The 19,943-nt window shown below is 43.4% G+C and overlaps 2 protein-coding genes across 5 annotated transcripts in view; one reads left to right on the forward strand and one right to left on the reverse strand.

The window, feature by feature from the left end:
* CTNNB1 (catenin beta 1) overlaps positions 1 to 14,683 on the forward strand; it is a 34,914-nt gene extending 20,231 nt beyond the window's left edge. For 2 of the 3 annotated variants that reach the window (XM_019508902.1, XM_019508900.1), the window contains exons 8-15: positions 27 to 365; positions 622 to 780; positions 2,010 to 2,129; positions 3,721 to 3,871; positions 3,965 to 4,086; positions 6,957 to 7,017; positions 7,761 to 7,982; positions 8,240 to 9,049. In XM_019508902.1, coding sequence (XP_019364447.1) covers positions 27 to 365; positions 622 to 780; positions 2,010 to 2,129; positions 3,721 to 3,871; positions 3,965 to 4,086; positions 6,957 to 7,017; positions 7,761 to 7,969 — 1,161 coding nt within the window. In that variant the 3' untranslated portion in view covers positions 7,970 to 7,982; positions 8,240 to 9,049. Of the gene's footprint in view, positions 1 to 26; positions 366 to 621; positions 781 to 2,009; positions 2,130 to 3,720; positions 3,872 to 3,964; positions 4,087 to 6,956; positions 7,018 to 7,760; positions 7,983 to 8,239; positions 9,050 to 14,672 lie in introns of those variants that run through there. The other variant, XM_019508901.1, reaches the window with a different exon arrangement.
* ULK4 (unc-51 like kinase 4) overlaps positions 12,986 to 19,943 on the reverse strand; it is a 556,180-nt gene continuing 549,222 nt past the window's right edge. Inside the window, exons 36-37 of one of the 2 annotated variants that reach the window (XM_019508899.1) lie at positions 17,544 to 17,632; positions 12,986 to 14,101 (exon numbers count right to left, since the gene is read on the reverse strand). In XM_019508899.1, coding sequence (XP_019364444.1) covers positions 13,996 to 14,101; positions 17,544 to 17,632 — 195 coding nt within the window. In that variant the 3' untranslated portion in view covers positions 12,986 to 13,995. The remainder of the gene's footprint in view (positions 14,102 to 17,543; positions 17,633 to 19,943) is intronic. The other variant, XM_019508898.1, reaches the window with a different exon arrangement.

Here is a 19,943-nt window from a genome sequence, read left to right on the forward strand (position 1 = left end):
CCCCCCCCCCCCCCCCCTTGCTGCAGGAAGGAATGGAAGGCCTTCTAGGAACCCTTGTTCAGCTTCTAGGATCAGATGATATCAATGTTGTAACCTGTGCTGCTGGCATCCTTTCCAACCTTACCTGCAACAATTACAAGAACAAGATGATGGTGTGCCAAGTTGGTGGCATTGAAGCTCTTGTGCGCACTGTACTTCGAGCTGGAGACCGGGAGGATATCACAGAACCTGCCATCTGTGCGCTTCGTCACCTCACCAGCAGACATCAGGAAGCTGAGATGGCTCAAAATGCAGTACGTCTGCACTATGGGCTTCCAGTAGTTGTTAAACTCTTGCATCCCCCATCTCATTGGCCTCTAATCAAGGTAAATGCTGTACAAACAGGTGGTGCTTCCCTATATCTTAGTATTAACATTTTAATGTGGCTTGTTTTTTCTGTCAGCAAAGCTCAGTATGATTTCTGTGTTTTTTATATGGCTGCAAAACAGTGGGGTGTATGTCATAACTGATGTATGCTAATGGGTAGGAAGATTGAGCAACTTGTTAGATTTTATAGGGGTTTCTGTATTTTTTGTATCAAGTGTACAAGCTCTTCAATCCTCTTTTCCCCTCCAATTGCAGGCTACTGTTGGTCTGATCCGCAATCTTGCACTCTGCCCAGCCAATCATGCCCCCTTGCGTGAACAAGGTGCTATTCCACGGCTAGTTCAGTTGCTGGTCAGAGCACATCAAGATACCCAGCGTCGTACTTCTATGGGTGGAACACAACAGCAGTTTGTGGTATGTGATCCAAATGATTTGGGGTGGCTTTTCCCTGTAATTTGAGTCTGGAGCACACTGCTGGAAGGTCTAGGTAGGGTGGCTAATATAGATTCTGTTAGTCTTTTACAAAAAAAACCAACCTGCATGCCTGGAGCTTGTTTTCATTAGCTACTGGGTGCTAAGAAAAATGTGTACTTGTGGTGTTTTTTTTTATACACGCTAGATAATCCTGTCAGGGCAAGCTGTCTTATTTGGAATACAGTTCTCAAAGCTAGATTCCATAGAACAAACTAGACAATCGTGTGAAAGTGCACAATACTACACCACTGGGTGATAGTTAAAGATCTTTGTTTACTACATTGTAGTGTTCAGTGAATCTGAAACGTGAAACTTTAATTTTCTGTATACTGTGCCCATTTGGATTGGGCACTGTATGGGGTGGTAATCGTTTTTCTTTTTTTTTAAGTGTATGTTATAGCACTAAGTTCTCCTGTGCATTTGTTTGCCCCAGGCAGTGTAGGTCATGTAGCTTGATTTAAAGGTCACACAGCTTGCAGTAGCTACTGTGTTGCATGAAGTAAGTGCTGCACCTGTATGCCAAGGCAACTTCCCACTTCCAGGGGCGGGGGGGGAATTGGTATTTGGTAGTGCAAGAACTCAAGCTTTAAATTCAGTTGGAGCCAAGTACGGCTTCAGTCAATAGTTTTTTTCTTTTAACCCATGGCCTTGCTAAACAAATTGTTTGAATCACAAATTGTTCCAGTTGCAATTGAGTCCTGCAGAGAAACCATTGTCGGAGACATGCGGACTAACGAAGCACTAAAAGCTGAAATACACCTTTGCAGAGTTGTCTACCATGATGATAATGTCTATTGACAGTCTGTTATCCCACCTTCTTGTAGGATTAAATGGATGCTTGCTTATCAAATTGTCATGTCAGAACCATGCAAAATCAGGATATTTTTTTAAACTTCACTTCCATATGACTTATCTCAGTCAGGAGGCAGATCCTAATGAGCACTTATGAATGGGTTGGGGGAAGAAAACACCAGCTAGTCCTTTTAAAGCCCCACTCAAATCTAGCTTTTAGAAGGATAGCTGCTTGCTGTTTCAATTTGTATCAATAAAGACTTGCGCTGCATAGGATAGTGCTGGAGCTGACCACTGGTGATTAATCTGGCTAGCCTATGGCAGGCTCATAAACTGCATCTCTCCCAAGAATTACAGAATTCTCATTCTCTACCCAGGAAGGTGTGCGCATGGAGGAAATAGTTGAAGGCTGTACTGGAGCTCTTCATATCCTTGCACGAGATGTCCACAATCGAATTGTAATCAGGGGCTTAAACACCATCCCGCTATTTGTGCAGGTAAACTAGTGTTACTCTTTTGCTTGTCACAGGGATCACATTTATTTCCTGAGGCTTCTGTTGGCTTTTGTTGCATTTACATTCTGTGAGCTCCCTGGGCCAGGCCTCCTTTATAGGTTGTTACCAGGGCTAGCGTGACTAGTGGAATTAATTCCTTCTTTGTGGTCTTTGAGTTCAGTTTGGCTTAAGTACAAGGCAGGATTAATTTGTGGGTGTTAAGTCCATTATGCACTACAATTGGGAGGAGGGCTGCTAACTTGAGTAAATAATCCGCATGGGTTCAAAGGCAGGTCCTGCCTGACCAACCTGGTTGCCTTTTGTGACCCAGTAACTAAATCTTTGGATGATGGTGTCGCTGTGGGCATAGTCTTTCCTTTGACACCGTCTCTCACCCCATTCTCATCAATAAATTAGGTGACTGTAGCATTGATGCCTACACAGTTGGATGGGTAAAAAACTGGCTGATGGGGCATACCCAGAGTAGTGGTGGATGGGTTGTACTCCACCTGGCAAGATGTGAGCAGTGGGCTCGTTAAACAGGGCGGGCCCGAGGACCATCTTCATCAGCAACTTGGACGAGGGGGTTGAAAGCACACTGTCCAAGTTTTGCTGATGACACTAAGATGTGGGGTGAGGTGGATACACTTGAAGGGAGAGAGGCTGCAACTAGATTTAGACCCACTACAAAAGTGGGCAGGTGAGAATAGGATGAGGTCCAATGTAGACAAGTGCAGGGTGCTGCACCTTGGGAGAAGGAATCCACAGCATACATAGAGACTGGGGAGATCCCCTCTCAAAAGCACAGAGGTAGAAAGGGATCTTGGAATCACTGACTCCAAGATGAACATGAGCTGCCAATGCCAGACCGCAGCCAGCAAGGCCAGCCATACCTTGTCGCGCATCTCAAGGTGGTCCAGAGAGGTGATACTCCTCTATATGACTTTGGTCAGGCTGCAATTGGAGTGCTGTGTCCAGTACTGGCTGCTGCACTTTTAAAAAGGATGGGGCCAGCCTGGGGAGAGTTCAGAGGAGGGCCACCCACTTGGTGAGAGGGCAGCAGGACAGGCCCTGTGAGGAGAAACTGAGGGACCTGGACCTGTTCAGCCTCCACAAGAGGAGGCTGAGGGGGGACCTGGTGGCTGCCTACAAACTCATCAGGGGAGATCAACAGCAAATAGGTAGAGCCCTATTCTCCCCAGCACCCCCTGGGGCGACCTGGAACAATGGTAATAAGCTGATGGAGAATAGGTTTAGGTTAGAGATCAGGAGGCAATATTTTAGTGTTTAAGGTGGCTAGAATCTAGAACCAACTTCCTAGGGAAGTGGTCCTCATCCCTACCTTGGGCAAATACAAAAAGAGGTTAGATGATCACCTGTCTGGGGTGTTGTGAACCCAGCATTCATTCCTGCCTGTGGTCAGGGTAGATGATCTGTTCAGGTCTGTCTTAACCCTAGCTACTGTGAAACTTGGCTGTTTAGAGGATAGCTAAGACTTGCAGTTGCCTGTTGTCTTGCTCATTGGAGCTCTTAATGTGGGCTTCTTTTGATGCTCTGCACCTTGTTGATAGATAATGTCTCTCTCTGGCTTTAGTTGCTGTATTCTCCCATTGAGAATATCCAGAGAGTAGCTGCAGGAGTACTGTGTGAACTGGCTCAAGATAAGGAAGCGGCTGAAGCCATTGAAGCTGAAGGAGCTACTGCTCCTCTAACAGAGTTACTTCACTCTAGAAATGAAGGTGTTGGTAAGTGAACTAAAACTGAGACACCTTTTTTTTTTTTTAATGAGATTTTCTTTAGTGAAAGGCCTCTGCTAAATTCTTACTCTTCTTCAATAGCAACATATGCAGCAGCAGTGTTGTTCAGAATGTCTGAAGACAAACCACAGGATTATAAGAAACGGCTTTCAGTTGAGTTGACAAGCTCCCTGTTCAGAACTGAACCAATGGCTTGGAATGAGGTAGGTCACATTCTTGTACCAACCTTATTTTCCCTATAAGGCCTGATGCCCACACACTTCTTTCTTCTGTGCCCCACAAAACTGTTCATGATTCAGTCTGTTGCTTTAAGCTTTGCCATGACTAGCTGTATCTTTTTTTTCCCTGTAGTACATTGTCCATCCATTTTTGGATCATATTCTTTCAGTAGGAGAAAAAGGGTTTGAAGTATGATGTGCATCTCTCCTGTAAGCTGGAATCATCTAAGTATTGTCTAGAGTGTTAAGAGATGACTTCTGGTCTCTAAAACAATTTGACAGTTGTTGGTAGCTGTCAAAGATGCTATTGTAACTTATTTCTTTGAGAGATGCTAATGAAATAGCAGCTGTGTTCTTTGCTCCCTTAAGCCTACCTTGGAGGGATGTCAGGCCAAATTATTTTATAGGTTTTACTATATAAGTTAGAACTGGTCAAAACTGTCAGACTCTGAAAGTTTAAAGGAAGCACTGAACCCTAAACTTAACTTGCTCTCTTAACCAGCTCCACTTCTAGGTATTAATTGAAGCTAATGATGTTAACTGTAAATCTTTGCTGTTCATGGCACTTGCTCTCTGCTCTTAACTAATCTTCTTTCCTTATTTGGATCAAATATCTTTATTAAAAACTACTTTTCAATCTTCTGTACAAGTTGCAACAGTCTGACCACATTGGTCATGTATAAAGTGGTTCATACTGCTGTTTTAAATTTATTACCCACCCTAACAAACTGTCCTAATTTTACCTTGAATGAACTTGTAGTGAATACTTAGCTCTTCAGTAACTGTTTTAACTGGCCTGTTAGTATATTTGATCTACCTAGACACTGGGCACTGACCTCAATCTGTGTTGTTGCATTTAATGCGGTCTGATCAGGATGCTGTGTATTGTGCATGTGGTATTTAGCTGGTGTACTTGCAGAGGCAGTCTTTTTTCCCCAAGGTCCTCAAAGAACTCTCCAGCATTGAAGTATCTTAAGCCTTCGCTGTCTCTGGGAGGAGATGGAGGGGAAGGGGGTGGAGGTTGGCTTGTGCCACTTCCAGAAGGCCTGGAGTTGGCAAAGCTTTCAATTATTCTATTCTCCAGGCATTAGGATGAGAATTCTCCCTCTTCCCCCACCTGCCCCCATGGGGGAGAGGAGGTATTGTATTGTCTTAACTACTGCTCTCAGTCTAACATAGTGAAGTCCTTCTGGGGCACAGTAAGGACACAGCTGCTTTCACCTAGGAAGGTGTTAGTTTGATATGACACATTTCTGCTATCCTAGGTGGGGGTGGGGGGGAGCATTGGGACTGTTGGCTGGTTGTTTTCTCTTGGGACATGCTGAAGTTGGCCTTCAGAAGGGGCAGACGTGCTTCTCATTCCACTTGGGTGTTAGCGTTTCTAAACAAGAACAGATTCAATCTTGGCACCATCTTAGGAGCAAGACAGCCCCTCTCTGTATCGACAAGCCCTGCTGACTAAATCAATATCTTTCCCAAGGTAAATGGCAGCTGCTGAAAGGACGGATGGTCAGACTGCCTCCAGATTTGCTTTTGTTGCTGAGAACTTTTTCAAATCCTCCTGGGTCTTCTAGTTTAGTTGAGACCTTGGAGCAGCTTATCAGTACCAGGCACCATTGACAAAGGGATGTGGGGTGCACGATTGTGTGCACCTTCAGAAACTGTTCTGTACATGTTTGGAAAAGTTCTTGGACATTAACACTAAGCTAGGCTGAGTAGAGACAGCTGCTTTTACCATATGTTGCTGCCTTCCCTCCCTCCCTCTGATGGTATGGAAGAACAAAGGCAAACACTGTAATGCTCATGTGAGTGTCTAGGGTGTAAAAGATTCCTGTGGGCTGAATCTGGCTTATGGAAAACCTGTTTATCTAGTCTAGGTTTTGGGCACCCCTTTTTCCCATTACACAGCATGCAATACATGCCACCCCCAGCCTCTCCTACACCGCATGTGGCATGTGAGGCTGTTCTGGTGCATACTGCATGTGGTATATAGGGTTCAACTCAGTGCCATGAGCCAGTGGTTTGGTGTCTGTGGTGAACCAGCCCTGCACATAGGTTGCAGGGCTGGTCCAAATTTGGGCCCACAGATTGTACCTGTGTGCCAGAGCAAGCATGCTGGCCTGGTGCCCAGACACTGCATGTAGCATGAGCCCTGGACTGTGGCAGGAATGGGCCTGTGGGGCATGTGGCACCCTGCCAGACTTGGTTCTGGGGTTGGTCTGGGTCAGGTACACACTGGCCCTACATGCCAGGGCCAGTCTGATGTGGGCACCTCCATGCAGCGCACACTCTGTGTAATGAGCCTTTAACTAGGGCTGCTTTGAGGTGTGCACTGCATGAAATGCCTGTGCTGGATTACCCAGTGCACTAGTCCAACATATGGAGCTAGTCTGCAGGCCTAATCCAGCCAGCAGATTGACCCTGTGCCCCTTATCCAGACCTGTAGGGATGGATGCATTTGACACCTCCTGTCTTACATGATTGCCCGAAAGTCTTGGGTGCCCACTGAATCGAAACCCAGTTAAAATGGTGCTAAAAGTGTTGTTAAGGCTGTTTACTAGGGAACATGTGCTCTCAGAGACTGAAGAGAGTAAGTCACCACAGTAATTGGGTGCAAATGAACTTGCATGAAACTAAACTATTCAGCACCAACTGTCAGGTACTTACAGATAGTGTTGAGTCCTGGTGGACAATGGCTGTGCAGTTGCATTTGTTTCTAGCAGAAGTATTCCTTGGGGCTCAACTAACCACCTAAAGATCACAAGGCAGAACTGCCTGACACATCTGTCACCTGAGGTAGATGCAACTTATCACTTTCTCTTTTTTTTCCCCCTCCTGTGCACCCCCTCCTCTAGACTGCAGACCTTGGAATTGATATCGGTGCCCAGGGAGAACCTCTTGGATATCGCCCAGATGGTATGTCTCTTTCATTGCTGTTGACCTCTAAGTTTAAAAGTTAAGCCTGGCAACATTCAATTCATAGCCTCCAAAGGAGAACTGCAAAAAGTGAAAGGCTCCATTGGAGACTTAATTGACCTGAAAACATTCCCAGTTGTAGGGCCCAATAAGCTTTGCAGCACCTCAGGTCCTATTTCGGTGGGATTTAAGAGAACATGCAAGCAAAGCAGGGGGGTAGGGGGGCAGTCTGACTCTTGTGTTGGGCAGTCTAAATGTGCATCTTAACCTCAACCCATCTAAAAAGTATTTCTAAATGGCAGTTTTCCTTTAAAAACAAACCCTAGTGCTTGAGTGTATATTACCCTGGGTCATTCCAGACTTGGAGAACTAGGCACAAGCTGCCTTTTGACTAACATGTTTTGGAAGCAGACTGCAGTTACTGGTCTAGGTCTGTCAGCATTGGTGCGTGCAGTTTTAGTACTGTTCTGCAGACTAAATGGCTTGGCTGGAATCTGCTTATGCTTCCAATGGCAGTGCACTTTCTGCAGAGCCACAGGAAAGCTGCCTCATTCAAATCAGTGGAATAGCTGTAACATTACATGGTAGATCAGTTTGTAGCCATCTGATTTTTTTTTCCTTTGGCCAAATTGGGGGAGGAGGAAACCTACAAATCTCACACTAATTTGCAGCTTTGATGCATCTAACGTCTGTTAACATTATGCCTTTTTTTTTCTCCCCCCCTTGCCACCCTTAACTCTTAGATCCTAGCTACCGTTCTTTCCACTCTGGCGGATATGGTCAGGATGCCTTGGGTATGGACCCTATGATGGAACATGAAATGGGTGGCCACCACCCTGGTGCTGACTACCCAGTTGATGGGCTGCCAGATCTGGGACATGCCCAGGACCTTATGGATGGGCTGCCTCCAGGTGACAGTAATCAGTTGGCCTGGTTTGATACTGACCTGTAAATCATCCTTTTAGGTAAGAAGCTCAAAACTTAAAGCAGTCTACCTACCAAACTGAGAACTTGGTTGGCAGGGAAGGAATGGCTTTATGTAGATCTGTCAAAGTATCAAATGGAATATCTGAAACTCTTACTTTTCTGTGACTCCTGATGTGAAGTGTGGACATAATTATTAACGATGCCCTGTTTGTGCTCCAGCTTCGTGCAGTCTTAACATGTTCAAGTAACCCTCCCTACTTTTAAACACTGACACTTTTTTTTTCTTCTTACACAGCTGTATCGTCTGAATGAACTTGCATTGTGATTGGCCTGTAGAGTTGCTGAGAGGGCTCGAGGGGTGGGCTAGTATCTCAGAAAGTGCCTGACACACTAACCAAGCTGAGTTTCCTATGGGAACAATTGAAGTAAACTTTTTGTTCTGGTCCTTTTTGGTCGAGGAGTAATAATACAAAATGGATTTTGGGAGTGACTCAAGAAACAAAGAATGCACAAGAATGAATTGCAAGATGGAATTTATCAAACCCTAGCCTTGCTTGTTAAAAACTTTATTTTTTTTTAAATATCTGTAATGGTACTGACCTTGCTTGCTTTTGAGTAGCCTTTCTTTTTGCAGTAATTGTTGTTTAGGGGGCTTTTTGTTTCTTTTTTTTCTTTTCTTTTTTTAAGTCTCGTAGTGTTAAGTTATAGTGAATACGCTACAGCAGTTTCTAATTTTTAAGGATCAAGTAATGGTGTAGAACACTAATTCATAATCGCTCTAATTGTATTCTGAATAAAAGTGTAACATTGTGTAGCCTTTTTGTATAAAAAAAAAAAAAAATTAGACACATAGAAATGGTCCAATTAGTTTCCTTTTTAATATGCTTAAAATAAGCAGGTGGATCTATTTCATGTTTTTGATCAAAAACTTTACTGGGATATGTCTGGGTAGGGGCCAGTAAGAACTGTTTTATTTGGAACCTTGTATTGGACAGTTTACCAGTTGCCTTTTATCCCAAAGTTATTGTAGCCTGCTGTGATACAGATGCTTCATGAAAAATGCAGTTATAAAAATGGTTCAGAATTAAAGTAAACTTTTAATTCACTGCTGTAGTGGTGGTCTGACTTTTTTTTTGCAAACTCACCTTCATATAGCTACATGTACAAAAAGCATAGTTGCAGAGAAAAGTCCTTTCTAGTCTTTCAGCTGTTTAGGGAACATCCATACTTCTGACCGACCACTTCTTTTAATTGTCAAAGGGGGGGGAAAAAAGCCCAAAAACATTCCCAATAGTGGTAGGCTCATCTTCCCTTCTATGAAAAAGCAATCTATCTCATACCAGCATGCTGCAATCCTGAACAAAAGTTGGTCTTCCCTCTTGCAGATATTGGCAGTGCTCTAGTACTGAGTTCCCTTCTGCTGTTGTGTACTGGAGCAAAGTGTAAAAAGTTTGAAATTTGCTCATACCTTGTTGGCCAAATCCCTGAACCAGTTCTATGTTCCAAGCATGGCAATCAACTATACACCTTACTTCAGGCAGCATGTTGCTCCTGCTTGGTCTGCAGTGTAAAGCATTTGTTTTAACAGGTGCAAGCACCCAGTCGCAAAGACTCTGCCTCAGCACTTTCTTGCTCTGCAACACTGTCTCTTACAGTCCATGTTGGTGATCTTCTGATTTGATGAGAGGTTTTAGGATCTAATTCAAATGCACTGAAGAATTTACAGGTACAGTTCAGTAAGATGCTATGAAATTCATTTCAAGAACTTCCATTTGCCTTGTCCTGTGGGTGTACAGAACTCTATACCAAGTCTTGTACCCCTTGTATTGCATGAGCTGATTCTGTAAATGGCATATGCAGATCACCATTCTACAAGAGATCATTTCTTTGTAAGCCATCTACTGCTTTGAAGCAGATACTAGATCCCTCATGGGGATGGGTGTACACCTTGGATAAAAGACAGAACACCTACAACAAGCTTCCCCACTGAAATTAGTTTCAGACTAAACAAAACTCCCTGAGCTGTAAGGGGGGGAAGGAAAGCACATGAGAATTGCACCTCTTTGTGATCTGCATCTACTTGCCTATCTAATTAATTCATTACAGCTCTGTGATGAAAGGCCAGTTGTAAGATGGTGACTGCTCCATGTTTCCTCCTGCCTCTGATTTCAGCCATGTTATTTAAAAATGCAAGTTAAATGTATTTGTGCAATATCTAATCCCAAACCTAGCCTATATTTACCCTGCTGCCTTGTTTATAAAGAGTAACCACAATTGTTGTCTAGAGCAGGGGCTCAAATAGTGGCTTCCTGATTGTAAATAGCATACTCAAAAGCAGGCAAAGAGGGTGTTGGTACGTGAAGTACAAACTGGCTAGCAATGCCACCTAGTTCAAGTTGGCTTCACAGCAAAGCAGCTAGAAATAGTTACTTCACAGATTTTTGATTTGCAAGCAAAGACATGACCTGACCAATGGATGAGCATCTTGGCTGTAGCAGATGCAATTCTGGCAGCTATTTGACAGTCTGTAAGGATTTGGGCTGTAACTTCTGGATACTTCAAATTCAATCCCAAGTGTCAGCAGAAATGCTTGCTATCACTTCAACATGCCCCATGTGGTAGAAAGGAAGGGACACAGTAGGCAAACCTGATCAAATGTACACCTGCATGCTATAGCTTTTCATCTCCATGACAAGTTGGGAAGTGGCTGATGACACAATGCACGGTTTTCTTCTAATAGGTGTGACTAGTAAAATGAAATATGAAGTCTTGATCAACTTAACTTCCAAGTTTTAAGTAGGAAAAAAGTTTTTAAAGGATTTTATTAAGGCATATTACAGCCTTTCAAAAACTAAGAGCATAATTTCACTTGCTTCCCAGAAAAGTGACATTCCCTTTTTATTTTATTTTGGGGTGTTAACTACTGACCTATGCTAAAACAACATGCCTCTAGGCTAGACAACTAAAGAAAAAAACATACACTGCTTGTTAATGCTGAATTGGGACATGCCCTCTTCATCCAAAACTTAGAAGTATGGAAATGACTTACAGTATCAGACATCTGCATTCTTATTAGTTAAGACACTTAACTCCAGCAGTCCCTAGGGCTCATCTATCTAATGCGGATACCACAGCATTTCACTCAAGCTTGTGTTTTAGCACCCAATCTAGCAGCAACCTTATATCTACATAGAAGATGGGTATATCTTGAGTCACAGATTCCATTACTTTGACTGGTGAAGGCTGTGGGTTATGAAGCTTGGGTACCTATTGCTTTTCATATTTAATGAAGATGGATTATTTTATCAGTAGACTTACAAGCGCTATGAAAATGCAAACAACTTAATGGGATGTACAGCTGCTATCTTAAACAAAGAACTAGTTAACTTTTAGCTGACGTAAAATGGAGACTTCGCCTTTCTCAGGGCATCAGACTGTGTATGAAGTACTGCATCATTTTGGGATAATGCCAGAACAGTGTAGGAACAACTTCAATGGCTTAACAGCTTACCTCCTCCAGACCATCTTTCCTCCTTTACTGCTACTGTAAAATAGCACTAGATGGTTTGAAACTAACCCTTTATCTAGGACCTTTCAAAAAACTTGCAATGCTAAAAGGTTGAAAACTCATGCAGATACTTTACCACAAGGTTACTACTTGCAGTTGGTAGAAAAAAAAAAAGACTTCTACCCAAGACACCAAGTAGACTGAATATAAATGGGAATCTGGCAAAGGAATGTACACTGGCCTAAGTGCCCACCTATAACATTTCATTGAGTAGCTCCAGGGTTTCAAACTGTGTGCAGTTAATGAAACTAGCAAGTCCTGAAATTCTTTGAGCAAAGGGATACCTGTTTAGAACAAGTGGTCCTGGTTGCAAAGTGCTTTCACTATCCTGTCCAGGAATGGAGAGAGACTCCTGTGTGTTAATAGCTCAAAGTGAAGTGAATACTGCACAAGGACTTAGGAAGTATTTGGTCACTTACAGGAAATTTCCTTTACTGGAAACCAATGCTGAAATGTGGCTAGTGCTTTATTCAGCCTGCTAACAAGGCTCTATTAAGAGAGAGCGAGCGAGCCTGCCTGTCACTGAACTAGCAAATAAATCCATGTCATGCATCTTAACCATGCTTGTCTGTGATTAAAAAATGTTATTTTAGGGAGGGCAATACTTGTTCTGGAAGCACTCATCTGTCAGTGACTGATGAGCTGTTCAAAGCCCAAAGATTGATGAGCTATGGGACTTTAGCAGCCTGCTGTCTAGTGGTACTCTCAGTCTCAAGTTAGGCACCAAGTTCCCAGGTACCAAGGCTCAAGTGTGTGCTAGGCTCCAAAAGCATGATAGCACCAGGCTGCTGTGGCAGAAGCTGTGCTCATCTACTGGCAGAAACTCCACACCTAGGGATTTCCCATACTTACAGGGCAAGGCAACAGTGAAGCATGGGTGTGAAGATCACAGTGGCACCTAAATGTTAGAATTACCTTGGGACTTAAGGTAACAGCTAGGCACCTAACTTCCTTCGCAGATGTAGTCCATTAGCAGGATGGGAGCTGGTAAACAGTTGTTACTAGAAAGCTTAAAAGGTTTGACTAAATTCTGTAGCTGTCCTGCAGTTGAGAGTTTCATTTTGCAGTTTGACTGGGCATTTCACCTTACTGTGAAATCAGTGCCAACCAGATACCAGAACAACCCCTGCTGCACGGCAGGAGCATCAAACTAGTATCAAAAGTAGGTAGTTTGAAGGCAGAGCAGGGTGGCACCTTACAGCACGTTCACACGTGCTCTGACTGAGTCCGACTAGGCGCCGTTGGAGCAGACTTGATTCATCCCATCCAGCGTGCTGCCAGTGTCTCATGTATTCAGCGTCCTGTTTCAAAATGGTGGCAGGGGGCGCTTTAACTAAAGCTTGCTGAGTGAGGATGCTGAATACATGAGACACTGTGGGCACTGCAGGCATTTTAATCAGAGTGGCTCCTGACAGCTGCTCTAATTAAAACACCCCTTCCCCACCCTGGAGCATGTGTATAGGTGCCCTTAGAGACTAGCTGGTTGAGAGGCATAAGCATTGGCAACAGCCTGCTTTGTCAGAGGCCATGATAAAGCAGCATCTAATAAAGTAGGCTGTTGCCTACAAAAAGTGCCACCCTGCCCTGGTTTCTGCCAGACTGAGTGGAATATGATTGCAGATTTATGTAGGGGAGCATAGTTGAGGGAGAAAGGTCAAACAATAGCTACAACAGGCCATTTGCTCTGCCCCAGTTTGATAGCTTCCTTGTCAGTCTTTTTCTTTGCCCCACGGATTAAGTGTTCTTGTAACAGAACGGGCAAGTTTTGAAGTGTGTTAAACTTGTTCTAAGATTTGCCACAGGTTGGTTTGTGCATATGGCACTTGTTAACCAAACCTCACTGTAACAGGGAAGCGTGAAGGCATTTATTGTACTTCAACTAGAATGCTTTCTCTGGTTTTGCAAATTGCCTTTTAACTACATGACAGAAGATCTCGGTTCTACTGCCTGTATCCCAGACTTTCTGTAAGACGCTAGGAAATCACTCGCTCTCTGAGCTTGTTTTCTCATCTGCAGTGTGGCCAGGACTGTGTCATTAACATTTGCAAAGCGCTTCAGGAATCATTACACGTGACTAAGTCACGTCCTACTCAGAAAAAATGTAATTTCTCCAGTTTCTCTCAACAAGAAAACATTCTATTTCTGAGCAAACATTGTGTATGGAAATGGATCACGGTTTGGCTGGAATGAATAGTTCTTCCCTACTGTACGTATCTGCATTTTTCTAATTCATGGTTTTCAAAATACAACGGCCAAGCACTTTTGGTTAAACTAAAAAGGTACTGAATTAAGTTCAACAGAGCAACAGACAAACTATTGCTCTTTCTCTGCTTCTCCCTTATTTTTAAGTCAAGAAGAAAGCAAACATAAATATGCATGTGCCCACACAGTTTTGCTGATTGAATTAGGACTACTCTACTCATCTGCAGCCATCCTAAATCAAGTGCAAGGAATTGACCAGCACAAATGTCTTTTGGTTTCAGTCAGGGCTGTGGAGTGATGTTTGATCTGGTAGCCTTGATCTTTTCGTGTCCAACTGTTCTGAGAATTTCAAAAGCCAGGGAAGCAACAGCAATATCGGCATGGGAGCTAGGGAAGAAAACAAAAACAGTAACACTTCTTAGAAATCTTTCAGGTAAAGCATTGGATCTAAATTCTGCAGTTGCTCCACACTGGAGACTCATCTGAGGAGGATGGCCACTTTGGATAATGCCTTTATACACCATTTTCCTGCTACTCAGTAGCAAGATTATAGTGTTTTTTCAATGTACAGCAAGTCACGTGTGAGCCCTTGAGTGCATGTTTACCATAATTTCCCTGATGAGTCCCACTCTGTGAAAGGGAAAATGTAATAATTATATTTTCTTCAGTTTATTTGGAAAAAAAAAAGTCTCATATCTTTTGTCTCCTTTCCACATCTTCAAACGTGTGTCCGAATCCAGAGGCTGCTCTGCTGATGTCTGTTTTCTTTCCTAGTTTCCTAGTTTGTAGGGTCAGAAGGGACCTGAGCAGATCATCGATTCTGACCCCCTGCCATGGCAGGAAGAGCACTGGGGGTCAAACTTTCCTCCCATAGACAGGACTAACTGCCCCTGCTACACGTAGTTATATTTTTCAGACCAATTCATTGCCTTTATCAGTAAGTACAATGCTCCTCTAGCTGTATTGTCTATGCTAACCATCTTCCAGCATCCCCATGCTTATTTTGCCTGTTTTTCATGCTGGGTAACATTTACTTTTCCCAGAATTGGGAAATGTCAGGGCTGGCCCAGCAAAGCTGTTACTATGGGCTACCCTGCCCTTTAGTTATTCTAGCTCTATAAAAGTGTGTTAGCACACTGATTCATTGATGCCTTGGCTTCCGTGTGGGATATTTATCAACTGAATGCTCTGTTTTTGGTGAACAATGTGCACAGTCACAAAGTCCAAAATGCTGGTCCAGGAGTTTCTTACTGAGCAGCAGTACAAACCAGAAACCTTAAATTATTTGAACATCTTTCCTGAAACTAATTCAGCTCATAGTCTTGGCAACTGTCTTCACTGAAAAAACAGCAAACTGGACAAATCGGGAAGTACAAAGCTAGTTCAGAACAGTTAACACGGGATGAATTCTATGTTGCTCCAAAATGGTTTGTCCTGACTGGTTGAGCAGGTAGCAGAGAAAAGGTTTAGCAATGCTGCTTCATGTAGCTTCTTCAAGGCAACAGGAAAGCACCTACAGCTCAGCTTTCAATCTATTTAAACCTGCCAGGCTTCTCCTGAGTGTATTTAACAACTACTTCCTTTCTCCTTGTAGGGGCTAGACACTGGCAGTGCCCTGCCCCCCGCTATACCTGTGGCAAGTCAGGGTGTTCCAGACATTGGAGCTTTTGTTTCATAGTGCTCTGAAGTTTTGAAGAATAGGCTAAACCAGCAGTCAGCAACCTTTTAGCAACAGCCAGCTGAATTCACACAGATCAGTCCTAGGGCAGGACACCACTTGAAACCCAGCCATAGCTACCACTTCTTCAGCCACCCATTGTTGCTGCTGTCCCAGCTACGTGAGCTGCACAGAATCTCTTTGCAGGAGAGATCCAGCGCACAGGCTGTAGGTTACTGAACCACTCGTCCAGGGTGGTTTAGGGATGATCCTGCCTTGAGCAGACGGCTGGACTAGATGACTTCCTGGGGTCACTTCTCACCCTTCATTTTCTTTTGCACAGGCTGACAGACCACAGCCACGCCACCCTGGTTGTAGCCACTTACAATCTCCAGGATAGCATTAGCCTTCAGGTCTTGCACAGGAAAAATGGGACAGATCTCAGAGGGAAGTTAAAGGGCCTCCTGTCTACGAGGCCCTTTCATATTCCTGTGGCTGCTGCAGGGCTGAATCGCAACAAAGCAGCTGAAGAGGCGCCACACACGTAGGGCCCTGCTACACGTTCAAATTAGAGCTGGATAGAAACCAGTCATAGAATTGTTACGCATTTTCAAGCACTAACTTGAGAACTCGTTGGCTCTTTGTAGCTGGAGAGTCATGTGCTAATTACTCTGCCTGTGTGGCCAATCTAAATTTATTGTGCAATTAACCAGTTAATTGCATAATATATGTAATGTAGCATGGGCCTTAACCTACCAATTTGATCATCATTGGGATCAGCCAGGCAGGGCAGAAGTTGATGAAAGAAGCTTCTTGGGCTCCAGCCCAGTTATCATTTTCCTGGAATAAGGATCTGAGTAGGACCCTTACACAGCAGCATGTGGGTACTTTTAGACAGTAAACAATTACAAAATGAAGATTAGAAATGACAATGCAGGGATGTTAATAGTACCTTAGATTATTAATTAAAATCGGCACTACAACGAAAACTGGAACTGAATTGTAGAAAAAGAGGAAACCAAAATCTGTGTAAATTTTCTCCCTATCTGAAGGTGAGCTGCAAGGGGGTTGATTGCTATGGTCTAATAATGTAGTTTGATATATAGGAAATTGCAACAGAACAGCTGCATGGAAAAGAGGGGTAACGGCTTTTCCAAGCTGATATAAGGTAAGCTCCATTAGCTCTCTGCACCCATTCCCCTTGCCACACCATCTCTAACCCTATGCCCATCTGCACCCCATAACTGTTTGATTTTCACCTTCTCTTCCATAATTGCACTGTTTATTACATCCTCTCAAAACCCTCCCCTACAAAAAATACAATGCATTCTGCAATAGTGCATAAGGACTATTTTCAGAACTTGAGCTTAGACCAGGCCATGCAATTAACTCACACAAAACCTACACTTGCATGTGCAAAAGGGCACTAGAAAGATTTACCAAAGCATTAAAAAATAACTGGCTCATGACCTCTATGACTTGCCTACAAAGTATATCTCATTCTGCACAGAAACACAGCTTATCACCCCATGACGCAATATTTTAAGAACGGCAGAGAGCAGTCACTATCCGCTGAGTGTGCAAGGGGAATTAAGCAGGGAGAGTGTCATAACCCGGGCTGGAATTCGCCCAGGCCACTGGGATTAACAGCTCTGTTCTCACACTTGATGCCCACGCATTTCAGAAGTGGTCAGGACCTCAGTTTTGTAACCTTACCTGAAAAGACATGAGGCCTTCTGAGAAGTAGGATATTTCTCATCTTTCTCCAATGCACATGCAAAAAGTTTGTGCTTTTACAGACCCCAGTATTGTGAGGCAGGGCACAAAAGTTATGTTTTGCTGCCAGCACACTGTACCAGGGAACAATAGAGCAGTATCTGGTTATGAAGAGGTGAGCCATTAAAAAATAAAAACCCAAACGCCCAACAGATTGTGTCACATAGCTATGGCCTGCTGCATCTGGGGATCAAAGCACACCGCAACAGCAGCAACAGAAAAGCTAGAAAGCTTTGAATAAAAGGAGTGTTGAGAACAGCAATGTCTGAGAGGCGAGGGGTGGTAACACGAGAGGCTTGTAGTGCACGAGGTGATTATATGAGAAGGCCATTTCAGACTAAAGGGGAGGGGAGAGCTCTCGGCCCTGGAAATTCCTGAAAGCCCGAGGGAACTCACCTGGCAGTTTGGGCCAGTCCCCCGAGAGCGTGGATAAGAATGTCTCCATCATTCTTCAGGCTCTCACAGTGCTTCTCGTTTGAAGTTATCTGGAACGAAAAGAAAGGAAGGTTTGCAAAGGCTTAGGAAGAAATTCTTCTGTGTCATTTTTAGTGAGGTGGGGGAGAGGCAAACAAGTTGCAGCAAATTGTTACAATGTTAACTGGAATGTGACCTTAAAGAGGCAACAACAAGAGAAAATTGCTGAACAAGACCGGATTTTAGGTGCAGACTGTCTAGAGCAGCTTGCCTTCATGAACATGATTTATTTTTGTTTGGTATCCCTGCACGTGAGATCATTCACAGATTACAGCCCACCAACCCTGAGCAATTGCTTTTCATATTTATTATTGCTGCAACTAATATTATATCCATTTATTTTGAACTTCAGGGGAGTTTTCAGTACAAAATCATTTTGATCTTGTCTGCCCACGTTCAGGTTAGCTATCTATATTATAACATGCTGGATTTGCTTATGGGCAAGGGGCAGCTGGTTAAAAATCATGGCAACTATTGGAAAGGTTCTCCTTCCATGTGGAATCACTACCACTTATTACACATTGGAAATTTTGCATGATGTGCACAGTGACATAACTGCCTAAGGCCCCCTCCTACAAGTGCAGGTAAAGCTGTGATAGGATTTAATGCACAATCCACACAGCCACTCATCCTGCCATGCCACATGTCCATGACATGAGGTGTGATTGTGGTATTGGGCATTAAATAGATCCACGATCTATTTAATGCACTAAGGCAAGCATTTTATTGCTGGTGCAGGGGGAGCCCGATCTCAGACTCCCCTTGCACAAGAAGCAAGCTCCTGCAGCTGGAAGCCCCCTCAGTTGAGGAGCTCCCAGCCACAGGGGTGCCCCATGCACCCCTGGGGCTGGGGAACTGCAGCAGCCATGATCTCCCAGGCTCAAAGAGGGACAGATCATAGCCACAATCTCCCAGGCTTGGAGAATCACAGCTGCCTCAATCCCTAGGGCTTGGGGATGCATGAAACCCCTAGACCCTGCTACACGTACAAATTGAAGCTGAATAGCAACCAGCTATAAAGTTAGTACACATTTTTGAGGTCTAACTTCATAACTGGTTGGAGCTTTTTATTGTGTGATAGCTACTTGGCCTGTGCAACTGGTCTTAAGGTAACTGTGCAATACCTGTAATGTGTAGAGGGGGCCTTACTGTCTCTAAGGCAAGTAAAACAAGAAGAAGGGTCTGCATCATTTCCTGTGTTGGACTAGCTGACCTTGCAGTGCTCTAGTAGTTTCATCACAGTAAGCTAGAATGATCAGTTTATTCTTTCTCCCATCTTAAGCGGTATAACTTTTGCTATTCAAGGTAACTGCAAGAAGCTGCCCATTTCCTAACATGTCAATCACGCTGGCGGGAAGGTCAAGGTTACTGTGACATGGAATGATATAATTTGTATGGCCGGCATTGAATATCTGCTAAATTGCTTAAGGAGCTCTACTATCAGTTTCCTTCTAACGCCCAGGGAAGTGTCAGAGAGATCTAAATATAGACTGCCACCTGCAAAGGTGACCAAAATTTTGGCCAGAAAGGAGAAGGGAAGGAAAGAAGTACAAACATTTAACGCTGGGTGCCTGATTAGTTAAATGACTCAGAAGTTAATGCTTGAAATCAAGGATTTTAATCCTAAAATTGGCAGGGAACTCTACAGGCTTTAAGATCTCATAGCTGGTCCTATTTAACATTGATCACGCATACTGATTTGCCTTCAAAGTCATCTCTTTAAAGCTGCAGCAAAGCTATATTTACTGCTGCCATCATGCCTTAATTTGTGTCAACAGTGATCCTACTCTACTACAACAGTGTCACTGCATCTGTAATCAAAACGTCCAGAGATGAAGAACAGGGTCCTTCTTGTACTAAATAACAAGTTTTCTTACATATTGACTACAAAAAAGAAAAATAACTCCCCTAAGTAAATCCATTGCCTAAGCACAAGTCAGTGATCAAGTTCTGTTATAAGACCATTCAGCCTTTCTCCCTTTTTTGAAGCTTATGCAAGATCCCCTCATTTTACAGTTCAATCATCCATCCTTCCTTTGTTTTCTTTTAGCCAGAAAATAGCTTTGTGTTATGTGTTCTGAACTGCAGAACAGATGACAAAGGGAACAAAAACAACATAATCTTATTTAGCTTTGTTCAATCTTGCTTTAAATGTCCCATGCAGTAATGCCTCGATTTCTTCCCTAGGAAGTTTACACCTATCGCAGCTTCCTTTCCATATCATAGTAAAAACAGTATCAAGGCAGACAACATTTCAATCTAGGCTAAACCAAAATTTGCAACACAAATTTTCAAAGAGGTTTCAAAGAGCCTTGTGAAATA

Source organism: Gavialis gangeticus, unplaced genomic scaffold (assembly GCF_001723915.1).
Source record: "Gavialis gangeticus isolate Ggan-Ray unplaced genomic scaffold, GavGan_comp1, whole genome shotgun sequence".
Lineage (NCBI taxonomy): Eukaryota > Metazoa > Chordata > Crocodylia > Gavialidae > Gavialis > Gavialis gangeticus.